This window comes from Mesoplodon densirostris, chromosome 8 (assembly GCF_025265405.1).
Source record: "Mesoplodon densirostris isolate mMesDen1 chromosome 8, mMesDen1 primary haplotype, whole genome shotgun sequence".
Lineage (NCBI taxonomy): Eukaryota > Metazoa > Chordata > Mammalia > Artiodactyla > Ziphiidae > Mesoplodon > Mesoplodon densirostris.
Window position 1 is genome coordinate 20,372,194 of NC_082668.1, and position 13,945 is coordinate 20,386,138.

General features: G+C 54.5%; 1 protein-coding gene across 6 annotated transcripts in view; it reads left to right on the forward strand.

The window, feature by feature from the left end:
* The window catches only part of TNS1 (tensin 1), a 200,871-nt gene that overhangs the window by 72,592 nt on the left and 114,334 nt on the right, over nucleotides 1-13,945 (forward strand). For all 6 annotated transcript variants that reach the window (XM_060105836.1, XM_060105831.1, XM_060105832.1 and 3 more), the window contains one exon: nucleotides 11,879-11,920. Coding sequence is in view for 4 of the 6 variants with exons in the window: in XM_060105831.1 (XP_059961814.1) it covers nucleotides 11,879-11,920 (42 nt within the window). In the remaining 2 variants the exon portion in view is untranslated. The remainder of the gene's footprint in view (nucleotides 1-11,878; nucleotides 11,921-13,945) is intronic.

The following is a 13,945-nucleotide window of genomic DNA, read 5'->3' on the forward strand; positions in this document are numbered from 1 at the left end:
TCCGCTGGCCTTCAGTGCTGGCCTGGCTTCAAGTCTCTGCTGCTGGCTAATTGGGACCGAGAGGGGGCTTCCTGCGACTCAGCCACAGATGGATTTAAAGGAGCTACGTGGAGCTGGGCTTGCCCTGCCCTGCCCTGCCCTGGGGACCTCCTGTTCCTGGGGCTCCTGGTGCAGTCCATCAGAACAGATGGGGTTCCAGAACACCAGCCCTTGACAGGCGCTAACTGTGCAGAACAGTCACACTAACTCCTCCTGTTGCTGCCATCTGTGGCCCAGGAGTTTTCTACATGAGTGAATTTTCAAATAATTGAAGCTTAGGCCACATAAGAGTCGAAAGCTCCAAAGAAAAAAAAGGTGAATTGCTTTGATGGGAATCTTTTGCATTGTATTATACTGCTCCGAGCTCTGACTTAAGGCAGACAGGACCTTCCTCTCATTCTGTTATTGTTCCTCAGTTTTTTCCTCTGTAAAGTGGGCATATGAACAGAACCTGCCTCACAGCGTTCAAGTGAGGATTACATGAGTTGAGACACATCAAATGCACGTAGTATGCCCCGTACAGTTTGCAACCGTGGTAAATGAAGGCACTGAGGCATGGAGAGGTGCAAGAACTGCATCCGGCTCAAATAGAAGGGAGCTAACATTTTCCAAGCGTGTGCTACGTTCCAGACATTTTTACCCCTGTCATCTCAGTCAACTTTATTTTGTCCTCCCAACCACTCTGCAAAGTAGGTCTCCTTATCCCCAGTTTACAGATGAGGAAACTGAGACTCGGGGAGTTTCAATAAGGTCTCAATAGCCGGTCTACGGCAAATGGGTATTTGAGCCCAGGCCTAACCTAGTCCAGGGCTTTTCTAATCCTATCTCTTATCTTTTGGTTGGAAACTCACGATCCCTCAGTGTGTTCAGGAATTTGGAAATGAGGGTCCACAAGCAGAAGGTGTTATGATCTATCAGAATTGAACCCACTCCCAGTTACCATGTTTGGGTTAGGTTCAGAGCGGTTTGGAGTCAGGTGATGAGACCAAATGACCTTTAGGGGTCTAGGGAACTCGAGAGCACAGATGGACTTTGAGAATACAGAATTTTTCTCCTGTTTGCTTTTCTTTTGGCAAGGCTTAAATCTTTAAAAACGGAGGTAGGTAGGCATCAGGAAGGCCTTCCTGATCAGCGTCAGCATAGGGCAGTGATGCAGGCAGCACAGGGATGCTGAAGAACCAAAAAAACTTTAGGGAATTTCTTCAAATCCAAGGTGTCTTCTTTCCCCACCCCATTCTAATATTTCTGAACTTGGAATGCATCTTACGGTTGAAGTGTACCATACATTTCGGGTAGCATTTCCTCCTCAAAAGCTCTTGTCCAGTTGATGGTGCCCCAGACAATCAATGGTATCTCTGAGATTAGGAAACAGAGCCGTGAACACCTGTGGTTTGCAAGGCCTCTTGCAGATGTGGAAGGGAGAGAGAGCTGCAGGCCATTGTCCTGCCCTGAGAGCTGACTATGGCCGAGTTTAAGAAAGCAAGAGGAACCTCTGATGCCTGTGTGGGTTTGAGGGTGGCCCCTAGCCCTGGAATTCTCAGTCTGGGACCTCGCTCGGCCCGTCTTCTCCTCCACCCCCCTGCCCCAGCCTCCTCCACCGGGGCCCCTGGTGTGCTCCTTGGCAGTTCCTGAACCCTCTGGCTTCTTGGGTTTCCCCCTTGCTCTTAAATTTGTTTCCCATGCATCCTTCCTGCCTTACTGTTTTGGCACAGCTTAGGGTCAAAGGCTTTTGTCCCTTAAAGTTTTCATCTAAGGTCAGAAACCCTCATGGGGAGTGACAGGATGGGGCAGTCTCCCTCTGGGTGTAATTTCTGGAAAAACAGATGGACTTGAATCCCAGTGAAATAATAGCCCTCTTCATACCTCCATTATAGCAGTTACTGAGCTCTTTATAATTTTCTGTTTACATGCCTGTCTCCTCCACTGGGCCACAGGTTCCCCTCCTGGACCAGGCCCTTCTTATTCCTCTCTGTCTCCATAGCTGGGGAAGTGGCACCAAAGGGCCCTCAGTCACTGTTGTTGAAGGAATGCTTGGTCTTGCTTCTGTGCCCATCACCTCCCCTCTGTCCCCAGTTCCACTAGAACCTTGACCCCAGACCGCAGCCCTTTCCTTCACCAGATTCTTCTAGGAGCTTCCTAGAAGCGATGTTTTCTTTGCTGGAGGCCGCGTCATCCAACCCACCTGCTTTAGAACAAATGGCCCTTCTCCAGGCAGGGAGGAAGGGCTGGGGTTTTCCCTGCTCCTTAGATCTTAGAAGGTAACCTTGAAGTCTGCATTTCCAACTCTCTGCTCAGTGCCTCCACTTATATAACAGAGGCCCCGCTTCCTCGGAGTCCTGCAGGCTGGGTCCCTCAGTGGCGGCTGATTTCTCCTCAGTCTTCTTATATCCCCTTGTACCGCTCTCGGTAACCTCACTCCTCCGCTCCTGACCCCAGCTCAGAGCCTCTTTTCACTTTGGTCTCTTCTTCTGCCACCCCCCACCCCCAACCCTGGCCCAGACATCTCCCTGGCCCACCCACCTCAGAGGCTATGCCCCCCCATGAATCTCTACCTTTGACCCCCGACTGGGCAAGGTGCTGTGGTCCTGGGCAGAGCTGAGGCTTGGGGTGCCACCAGGTTGGAACTCTGGTTCCATTACCTACTGGTTGTATGACCTCAGGCTAAGCACGTTACCTCTCAGAACCTCGTTTCCCCATCTGTAAAATGGGCAGATAACCCCTACCTCACAGTGTACCATATGGAAAAAAAACCAAACAAACTTGACAGTGGTGTTCTCTGGCTGGAGCACGGGCTTCGAGGCAGAGAGGTGAGGAATGGGACTGGAGAAAGAGACACAGCCAGGTCTCGAAGGGCCGTGAGGACCATATTACGGCATCTGGACTTTATCCCATGGAGCTGGGAGCCATGGAAGGACTTCAGGCAGAGGAGTGGCATTAATGGCTATGCCTTGTAGAAATATTTCTCTGGCTGCCGAGCGGAGAGTGGCTTAGAGGACTGGACTGAGGGCAGGGAGGCCTGTGTCAGGAGGCCGTTGGAAGAATCTCCATGATTAAGGAGACTAGGGGTGAGGGGGTGGCTTGGAGAGATATTTGGGTGGAGGAATTGACCAGGCTTGGTTGGGGGGTGGTGTAGGAAGAGTGCAGCCAACCCTCAGGTCCGGCTGAACAACCTTGGGTGGCCCAGAATTTGGGTGGTTGTCAGTAGCCACGAGGGTGCCCAGGAGGAGGCAGAGTGTGGGCAGGGCTGTGAGTGCAGGATGCTGACCAGTGTCCAGCCCTGGGCCCAGCTGTGCCTGTGGCCCCACATGCCCCACCCTTTTCATTGCCGACCCCTGGCTCCCCTCTTGTGCTCCCAGGGCCTGGCGCATAGGAGGCACTTGGTGCCTGTTTGCTGGACTCATCTTCTCTGATTTTCTGCTCATGAGAAGTCTGGCCTGGCGTGGAACCTCAGCCCTCCCAGGGTCACTGACTTTGGGTGTGGGCCAGTGTGGCCCCTCAGCTGGGCCCTTGGGGCCCCAGCTTGGGTTCCAGGGCGGGCAGATCCTCAGCAAAGATGTTCTGCCACCAGCTAGGCATCCGGCGATCTGGGTGCTATCTTACGCCATCCTTCAGGTAAGCTCTGAAGGGCATCGGCTGCAGAGGGCAGGACCTGCTGCCAGGCCTGCCCCACCTGCTTTGCTGCTGCCAGGACCTTCTTGGGAAATGTCTGCTCTGAAATATCACAGTCCAGTGGGCTCAAGAGGGTCAGGCACACCCGGCCTTCCCCTTGGATGGCGTTGGGCTGTGCAGGTCAGGGCTGCTGTGTGTGGGTGTGGCTAGCAACTTCTCTCTGTGGAGAGCCTCGGCTTGAGTGTGTTACAGGGCCTGGAGGCTGGCAGAAGCCAGTGAGTGGGGCCTGAGGAAAGGCTCCCGAGATAAGAGGGAGGGTTGGGCTACCGGAGAGCTGCTGGAGCTGCGGGGGCGGGTTGATTGGGTCAGTGGTCCCAGAGGAGCCTGGCAGAGGAGGATTTGGGGGTGGGTGGGACTGGGACTCTGGGGGCAGTGACCAGTGTCGGCTGTCTGGGTCGCCCCTGTGTCTTGTCTGCTCGGGTTCTGAGTCAGAGACTGCTGGCTTTGGGGAAAGGGCCAGGCCCGTTCCTTGCCCCTGGCTGGCTCCCTGGCCCTGGAGGGGACTCTGGGCTGGGGCATGGCTCCCCGCCCCTCAGCTCGAGGTGTCCCTGGGAACAGGCCCCTTCTTGCCTCCAGGAACTTGACGCAGTTCCTTTCCCGGTCCCGAGCAGAACTCTATATAAGGGAAGGAAACAGCCGAGCAGGTCGGGACCAAGCTCTGGTGAGGATGGGTGGCCTGGAGGGGAGGGCGCAGGCCTGGGGAGGAGATGGAGCCAGGGCAGTGGCCCCTTCCTCCCTGGGACCCCCCTGCCCAGGGCTTGAGGCTCAGTCTGGGAGGCCAGTGTCTTCAAGCCATGCTGGGGCTCTGCCGTTTCACCCCGGGCCTTGTACTGGCCCAGTCCCCGCCCCCCACCCCCATGGCCAGGGCATTTCGTAGCTGCCTGACCGTGAGCACCCTCGGGTCCTGAAGGGGTGCGCTCCTCACCCCGGCTTCCAAGCCAAGCCCTGGTCCACTTGGCTGGGCCTCCCGGCCTGCCCTTGCCTCGCTGGCAGGGGCCGACTGGGTCTTGCTTGATAGAGCCCACTGGACTCATAATGTGACCTCTGAGGTGCTGGGCTGTCCACAGACGGGGGGGTCATCTGACTGTGTCCTCAGTCATGGGGCATGTGGGCTGGATCCCCCTGGGATCATTGTCTCCATCATACTTGACCCCTCTGGTGTCTCCTGAGTGGCCAGGGCTCAGAGGATGGTTGCATCCTGGTTGCAGGTTCCTCACGCAGGTCCCAGAGGGCGAGCAGCAGAAGAGCTGAGGGCAGGCTCCCTGGCTCTGTGAAGGACAGGAAGGAGAGTGGTGCCCTCCCATGTTTTGGGTTGGGGAGAGAAGTAGAGGTTGGAGGGAGCGTCGGTTCAAATGAGGTGGGGATGAGGGCCTGTAGGTTCTAGGGTGCCTGATGGCCCCTTGTCTCTAGGCTTTGGGGCTCTTCCCCCCTTGCTCCTTCCCCCATTATTATTAGTGTTACTGCACATCTCCTGCGTGCCTTAAGCTCCCCACCCTTCACCTCCCCCTGGTCCCTCTCCTACTCAGGCACCTTCAGTGGCTCCCCAGTGCTGGCAGCTAAAAGCCTTAACTCCTCTGCTGGGCATTCAGAGTTGCCCATCGTCCAGCCTGGAAGGAGACTTTTTGGCCAGTCTGCCTCCCTCATCTCCTTCCACGTGCCCTTCAGTGCTGTGTCTTCCCTTCCCCCACCCTGTGTCCCAGCCAAAGGGGATACTTTTGACATGGAAAGCCTTCCCACCTCCATGCCTTGTTTGTGTGGTTATTTCCACCTGAAAAGCCCTTTTCCCATCTCCACCTTCAAAACTTTATCCACGGACCTAGTGAGCTCCAGGCTCTGAGCAGAGCCCTAGAGCTTCTGGATGAAAATGACCCATGTGCTTCCTGCCCTCATGGGGCTTGCGGGGGAGTCGGTGAGACACACAGTAGACAAACAGAAGCAATGCGTCCTCGAGGACTGGCTCGGGTATGCCCTCCTCCGTGGAGCCTGCCTGGGCCCCCCGAGATCTCTCTGTGCTCTCACAGCCCCAGTGCCTCCGCCACAGTGGGGGCCTCATCCGGCCGTGGGGACAGTGAGGCGTGCTGGGAAAAGCAGGTATTGGAGTCAGGCTGATTCGGGTATCAGTCCTGGCACTGTCACTTGGTAGATGTGCCATCTTGGATCTCACAGGCTTGTTGAAGGGCTGCCTGAGATCCTGTAAGCTGAGGATGCTAATAACCTATCTCAAGGGGGTCATGAGGGGTGAAGGGATTGTGTACACAAGGGCTTAGAACCGTGCCAGGCACACAGTGAGCGTGCAGAAAATTTTAGCAACCACCATTTATACTTCTGCCAATACTACTACTTCTAGCTGTTCGGCTTTGGGCAAGTTGCTTAAATTCTCTGAGCCTATTTACCTCAAAACCTTGTCAACAAGATTAACTAAAATAACGTATATAAAGCAGCCAGCTCAGTGGCCAAGAGTGGGCGCTCTGCAAACCCCAGTTTCCTTCCTTTCCACGTATCTTCTGGTGTCATTCGAGGTGGGTGCCTGGACGTGTAGCAGGTGTCAGCAAGAATTTCTCTGGAAACAGCCCAAGTGTCCATCAACAGATGGATGGATAAACACAATGTGGTATATTCATACGATGGAATAGTATTCAGCCTCAAAATGCAATGTAACTCTGATACATGCTACAACATGAATGATTCTTGAAAACATTATGCGGAGCATGTTAGTGTGCTGGGTCTACCATAACAAAATACCACACACTCAGTGCTTTACACAACAGAAATTAATTTTCTCACAATTCTGGAGGCTGGAGGTCCAAGATCAAGGTGCTGGCAGGTTTGGTTTCCTCTGAGGTCTCTCTCCTTGGCTTGTAGATGGACACCTCCTCCTTGTGTCCTCACAGGGTCCTCCCTTTGTGCACGTACCCCTAGTGACTCTCCGTGGGGCCTGGTCTCTTTTTGTAAGGACACCAGTCATATTGGATTAGGGCCCACCTTAATGGCCTCATTTTAACTTAGTTACCTCTTTATAGGCCAAGAGTGGGTGCCCTGCAAACCCCAGTTTCCTTCCTTTCCATGTATCTTCTGGTGTCATTTAAGGTGGGTGCCTGCAGTTGTTGGGACAGGGACGTGTAGCAGGTGTCAGCAAGAGCTTCTCTGGAAACAACCCAAGTGTTGTGTTCAGTCGTATTCTGAGGTATTGGGGGTTAGGACTTCAACACAAGAATTTTGGGGTATACCATTCAGCTCATAACATTTAGCGAAAAAAGCCAGAGACAAAAAGGCAAATATCGTATGATTCCTCTTGTATGAGATACCTAGAATAGGCATATTCATAGAGACAGAAAGTAGATTAGAGGTTATTAGGGGGAGATAGGGGAATTATTGTTTAATGGGTGTCAGGTTTCTGTTTGGGATAATGAAAATGTTCTGGAAATGGATAGTGGAGATGGTTATACAGTATTATTAGAGTATCAGTGCCACTGAGTTACACTTAGAGATGATTAAAATGGTAAATTTTATGTTATGTGCATTTTATTTTTATGTGCATTAAAAAAAAGGACTAGCAAGACATAGGGGGAAAAAACCCTTTTCTGCTCAGGATTATATGAAATGCTCGATTCAGAGGCTCAAGGGGTTCTAGTTTTGGCTGACACCAAGGCTGTCCTCTAGCCCTGGGGGCCAGGTGGATGTGGGTGTGGGAAGCCTCTCTGGAAGGCTGGGATTTCATGTAACCAATCCTGACACTTGAGGATGGGAGTGTCACCAGTTGGGGACCAGGTCCTGCCACTCGTCAGGTAGTGAGGTGATGGGGGCAGTGGGAGGCGGGTTAGGTTTTCACCTACAGCTCTCCCCTTGCCAGCTGATTGACCCTGGATAAGTGTTATGACCTCTTCGAGCCTCCATTTCTTCATCTGTAAAATGGGAGCCATATTACTGACTCCGCAGTATTGGAGGGTCTCAGAGACATAGGCATATGGTAGGATTAACTCCCCTGCTCATAGTAGGTGCTTAACAAATGGCAGTGATTTTACCACTGGTGGTGACAGACGTTGAGTTTCTTTCATCTTTCCACAAATCTTTTGTGTGTACCTACTGTGTGCTGGGACCGGCGTGATGAACAAGACATGCTCCCTGCCCTCATGGCATTTGATTTCTAGAGGGGGAAAGAGATTATAGACAAGAAAATAAACATCTATTATTACAAATTGTAATTAGGTCTGTGAAGGAAGACATAGGAGTTCAGGAGATAGAATATCTCTGTGTAATCTCTCTCTCTCTCTGTGTGTGTGTGTGTGTGTGTGTGTGTGTGTGTGTAACTTAAGGGAGTCAGAGAGGACCTCTCTCTGGGGTGGTGGCATTTAAGCCAAAGCCAGAAGGAGAGGAAGGACCCAGCTATGCAGACAGCTGGGCTAAGAACATCCGGGCAGAGGGAACAGTATAAACAGAGCCCCTGAGGAAGAACAGAGCCAGGTGTGTCCCAAGGACTGAGAGGAACCTACCCCTTGCGTGTGGCTTTGGGTCCTGGACAAGGGGGATGGGCACAGAATGATGGTGGGGAGAAGGGCAGGGGCCAGGTTGTGCGGAGAGCTCTTTGCTTGGGCTGCCTGCTGACTGGTGCTTTAGACCCTCCTGTCCTGGGGGAGTCTCCGAGGGTGTGCCCTGTTGTTGGCACTGTGCCTGGGAACCTTTGAAATTCAGAAAATATTAGTAGTGGGGGGCTGATGAATGCCAGGCATTGGCCTCGCTCGGGCCTGGTAACACTCACATCCTGGCATCCCCGGGTCTCTAATTGTGGAGCCGCACTGTTCTGCTGCAGTGGCCTTGGGCAAGTTGTGCCTTCATTTCTTCATCTGTGAAATGGAGATAATAACCCAAATGTATAACCTATACATTTTAAAAGTATATATTTATTTATTTGGCTGCGCCGGGTCTTAGTTGCCGCATGCGGGAACTTTTAGTTGCGGCATGTGGGATCTAGTTCCCTGACCCGGGATCGAACCCGGGCCCCCTGCATTGAGAGTGTGGCGTCTTAACCACTGGACCACCAGGGAAGTCCCAACCCATACACTTTCTATTAGGATCAAATGAGTCCAGGGAAAGGGCTTAGGACAGTAACAGACCCATAGGCACATCCCGTAAGCTTCCTGTTACCACTCTCGTTGTGTATGGCTCTGTGGAAATCCGTGTTTACAGGAGAGTTGACAGAGCAGAGAGGGCAGGAGCATATCTCTGTCTGGAGCCAGATTGCTGGGTTTGCATCCTGTCTTCTCTGCTGGAGAGTTGATTAACCTCTGTGCCTTGGTCTCCTCATCCACAAAACAGATGCTCAGGGTGGTTGTGAGAATGGAGTGAGTTAATTTACGCCAAGTACAAAGCGCAGGGCCTGGCGTTTAGCAAGTGCTACTTTTATTGTTGTTATAGTTTTCAGAATGGAAAGGCTGACCTGGGTGCTGGTGCGTAATGGAGGGAGACCTGGGGAGGAGGCTTACCTGAGGCCAACTTCCTGGGCCCGAGCCCTGAAATCCTACGCTGCCAGCCCTGGGGAGGCAAATGGTTGGCATCCCAGAGTCTGCCCCCTCTGCAGAGGGAGGCTTCCTAGCTGGGGTCCCCAGGGCCAGTGGAAGTGGTCACTGCTGGCCACAGGGCACGGGCCAGAGTGGCAGGGGGCCCTGGCTCTGCCTGGCACATTCCAGGCTCCTGAGAGGGTGGCCAGGGGCCAGGGTGCCGGAGGGAAGGAGAGAGCCTTTTAAGGAAACATTTCTCTGCTTAAAAAAAAAAAAAATAGAGAGAGACAAGAAACACTGAAACACACAACAAAGTTAGTGGGCTGGCTGGCCGGCTGGCCTGGAATGCACAGCTGTGGGTGGTGGGTGGAGGAGGCCACGAGGGGGCACCCAGGCATCAGGCCCTCGGACTGGGGGTCCTCAGCTGCCCCTCAGATCTCAATCCTCGGTGGGGACAGGGAAGGGACCTGGGGTCAGGTCCCATTTTTTCCACTGCCTTGGGGTGGTGCTGGGGGAGCAGATCTCCCTCTTGTCTCAGAGGACACCTGTCCGTCCTGCCCTTGCCTCAAAATGTGTCCGTAACGCCCTCTCTCACTTCCCCAAGCCCCAGTCGCGAATGGAGACTAGACACCCACTCTCGTGGATTGCAGGTGGAGACGGTGGCAGTGGACGTGGCTGGCCCGTGGCTGGGAGCCCGTGGCAGTAGCCGGCAGCATGCCGTCCTCTTGCAGCTGATCCCACATTTAGGTTCCCAGCCTCATCCCAGCTCTAGCTCCAAGGAAAGGAGCAGATCAGGGCGTGCTGCTCTGTGGATTGACCCGCTCCCACCCCGGCTTGAGGGCCCGTGGGTAATAGGAGGAGCGGGGACAGGAGACGCTGGGAGCCTGGCCCCATGAGGTTGAAACCTACAAGCCTCAGAGTGGGATTTGGGGCTGGGGGCAGGAGGAGACAGGCAGGGGGCCACTGCTGGATGCGGGACTCCTGCCCTCAAGGTGCCTAGGGGATAGCAGTGTCCCGGTGGCTGAGACCTTGTCGGGCGGGCAGGGTGCCCTGAAGGCTGCAGCCACCTCCGGACTTTCCTGCCCTTCTGGCCTGTTCTTCTGGCATCCTCCACCCCACCCTTGGCCACTGATCAGCTGTGTGACCTTGGACAAGTTGTTTAACTTCTCTGTGCCCCCTGCACCTCAAGCGGAGGTATAATGGTACCTACCTTATTGGGTTGTTGAAAGGATTACATGAGTTAACATGGGTAAGGCATTGGTAATAATACCTGTGCACATTCAATATGCATTATATGTGTTAGATATTGTTCCTTCTTTTTTTTTGGCTTCATATGTGATTCTCCCAAGTCCTAGAGTAATGCTGAGTACAGGATGATAGGTACTGAGGTTCAGCTCAGGCTTCTTTGCTGGAGAATGAGGTGGGCAGGGAGCCTGCGGTGTGGCCGAGTCAAGAACCCAGGGACGCTAACTCCCAGCCTCTCCACCCCTTCCAGAGCCCGGGGCACACTGTCCCACAGGTATGGTTCCCTTCTAGGTGGGTATGTCAAGGCGGGTGATCCCTGGGGCTGGTCAGATGCTAGAACAGGGTCAGGTGAAGGAAGGGCCCAGCTGAGGGTGAGGCCTCTATGAACAGCCAGCTGTAGCCCGGGCTGTCGGCTGGGGCGGGGGCCCCGGTTGCCTACTGTTTGAGGAGGCAGCCCCCGGCTCTTTGGCGATCCACGGCTTATGTCCAGACACCCTCATGCCTGGAGCGGGGAGTGGTGGGGGGAGAGCTTCCCCCGCCGTCCCCTCTGTGGGCCCCCTGCCTGGTGTTTGGGTCAGGAATTGGAGCCAAGGTTGAGGTATGAGCTCCAAGAAAAACGTGTCCCAGCTAGAAGAAAGGAACACATTGAGTCTCTGATAAAGGCCCCTGCTAATTGTCAGGGTAGTGGTTTGGCTGCCCGGCCCCTGGGGAGGGAGTGTTATCTCAGGGTAGGGAGCAGTCCAGCCCCCTCCCTGCCCTCTCCCTCTGTCTTGAGGCCACATGGCCACCCCCGTCCCCCCTTAGAGAAGAAGACGAGGATGATGACAGTCATAGCTCACCCCCCGAGTGTGCTTGCACTCTTCAGGGCCTTCCACATCTATTAGCGATGTGGCTGCCTTCGGGAGAGATGACAGGCCCTTCCCCAGCCTGTTTCCCTGCACGGTCTGGGAAACTTTGCCAGATGTCTGCAGCTGTGACCTTTGGGTGAGGTACCTTGGCATTTGGGAGAATGGAGGAGGTGACTCTTCCTTTTCTCGAGGTCTTAAACACGGTTTTTGAAAAAATTAAAACAAATCTTACCATAGAAAATTTAGAACATAGACCAAAGAAAAAAAATATTTATTCTTATTACCTTAACCCTGGTGCTTTGACCTCCAGTTTCTCCGCATATCTTTTTACGGAGTTTAAAAAATGTGACTTCCATTTCACTTTGCCTTCTGCTGCTTCCCCCACCCCCTGAGTGTTATTGCCTAAGCAGCTTTCCGTGTTGCTCCATAGTCTTCCCGCTGGGGAGTGTCAGTGTTTGTGAACTGAAGGAAGGGGTGTCCAGCACGGGGGGGGGGGGGCGGGGAGCGGAATGATCTCAGGAGGCCCTGGTTTTCTATGGGGATGAAGATGCTAACCTTGCCCTTTCTCTGTTCCTCACACAGGTGGCTGCTCCCTGCATTCCTCCATCCAGCCATGAACTGGTGGTGAGTGACAGTCCATTCCCTGTCCTGCCAGCCCTGCTTCCCCTCTTTCCTCAGCTCCCGCTGCAGCTTGCTTGAGACCCAAGCATGCTGGTAGCCCCCATGGGTGCTGGGCCATTAGGTAATGACGAGGAAGGGGCCATGTCCCAAGGCCGAAGCTGAACTGGGAGGAAATGAGTCATGAGGTCCTTTCATGATTTCATGAGATGCGGGGCCTCCTATTTCAATCTTGAGACATAAGTCCTTGGAAAAACCCATAAAAGGACATCTCGCCTGTCTCTAGGCCTGGCCAGGTGCCTGTTGTCCTGGGGCTTACAGAACCAGGGAATGGTACCTCCTTCCACCCTCCTGGTCCCTGGTCAGGTACCCTTTGGCTGGAGGCAGGGGGAAGGATGGCATGACCCCCAAGAGTCCAGGCATCTGGGCAGTTGCTCACGTTCAGGTGGCCTGTTCCACCTCCAGTCTCCTTCGCTGACTCTGCTTTTCTGCCTTCTCTCCGCGTCCCCCACTCCTCCCTCTCTCCCCCAGTCAGGTTTCCAGAAAAGCATGGATGGGGCAGGACTCCTGTGAGTTGTGGGCTGTGGAGAGAGGCCTGCTCCAGACTGATCCCAGCTGGGCTGATTTGGAAGTTTTCCCTCCCTGCCCTCTCCCTGCCTTCTTTCCCTTCAGAGGTCCCTCTTGCTCCCCAGCCCAGCGCAGGAGACAGGCGGGGCCCTGGAGCCTGGAGAGGGAAGCGCCTGCCTGCGTGCAGGTGCCTGTGTGTGCGTTTGCGCATGGGGTGCGTCACGGAGGGCCCCTGTGGGCACCCTCCGACTGGCTGGTGTGGAGGTGCCTGTGGTGACGCTGATGTGGGTGGGAGTCTGGGGGAGGTGGCATGGGTGCCACAGGACCCAGGCAGTTAGGTATCTGCACACCCATGCGGTGACTTGCTCAGCTTGGATACTGGAATCTCACTCAGGTCTCCTGGCCTTTTCTGCTCCAACACCTGTTTGCCGTATGACAATGGGCCAGTCCCTGCCCTCTTTCTGAGCCTGTTTTCCTCTCCGTCAAAGAGAGGGGTTGCACTGGATGCTCCAAAGGCTTTCTCCGTGCTGATACATATCCCTCCCAACCCCCCCTTCAGGGTCATCGATGGAATGAAATAAAGTATGCAAAAAAAAATGTATGCAAAAGTGCTTATGACTCTTAGCTGTCTTTGGACCCAGAGCAGTGTCCCTGCTCTCTGCCCTCCCAGCCCAGGCTCTGCTTAGCTCTTTCCCTCCCTTGCATCGGCCCCTCTTTCCTAATCTCACTGGGCTCAAACCCTTCTGGGCCTCGGCACTGCCTGGCTGTGCCGTTCCAGATGTGGAGTATTATTCACGCAGAGCTCAGTTAAAGGTCATCTGACAACAGCAGGGGGTGGGAGTGGGGTGCTGTGGGGATGAGGCCAGAGCGCAGGCCTGGTTTGGAACTGCCAGGGAGGAATCCCTCTGGGACTGTGGAGGGACACCGTTGGGGGGCGGGTGGGAGGGGTGGGGTGGGGAGCCTACGTCTCATCATTTCAACCCAACTTCCACTTCACTGCTGAGAACAGAACGTCCTTGGCTGGTCTAGTATGGCTGGGGGTCTCTGGGGTTTAGGGCTCTCCAGGCAGAAGCCAGACGCCTGACCTCTGGGAGTCTTGTGAACTTTGTTTACGCGAGGAAGGGTCAGGGGTTGCAACAGAAGGGAATAGGTTGGCATTCTGGCTGGAGAGATTGCAGTCAGATACCAGAAGGGACTCCTGCCTGAGCCAGGCTGTGGAAGCTTCCCATCTCTCTGATGTGCCGCATCTGGGCAGGGGGGCTCTGATCTTCGCGGAGGTTGGATCAGCCATCTGGTGGTGAAGTGTTTGTGACACCAGAGGTTTCCCCACCTGAGTCAGGACCTGCCCCCTCCCCCGTCCCCCCGGCAGTGGTCAAAGAGCGAAGGAGTTCCACTACCTCCCTCTGGATCCTGGCTCCCCAGGCCCTGGGTCTGTGGCTGTGGACACGTTGCTTAACCTCTCTG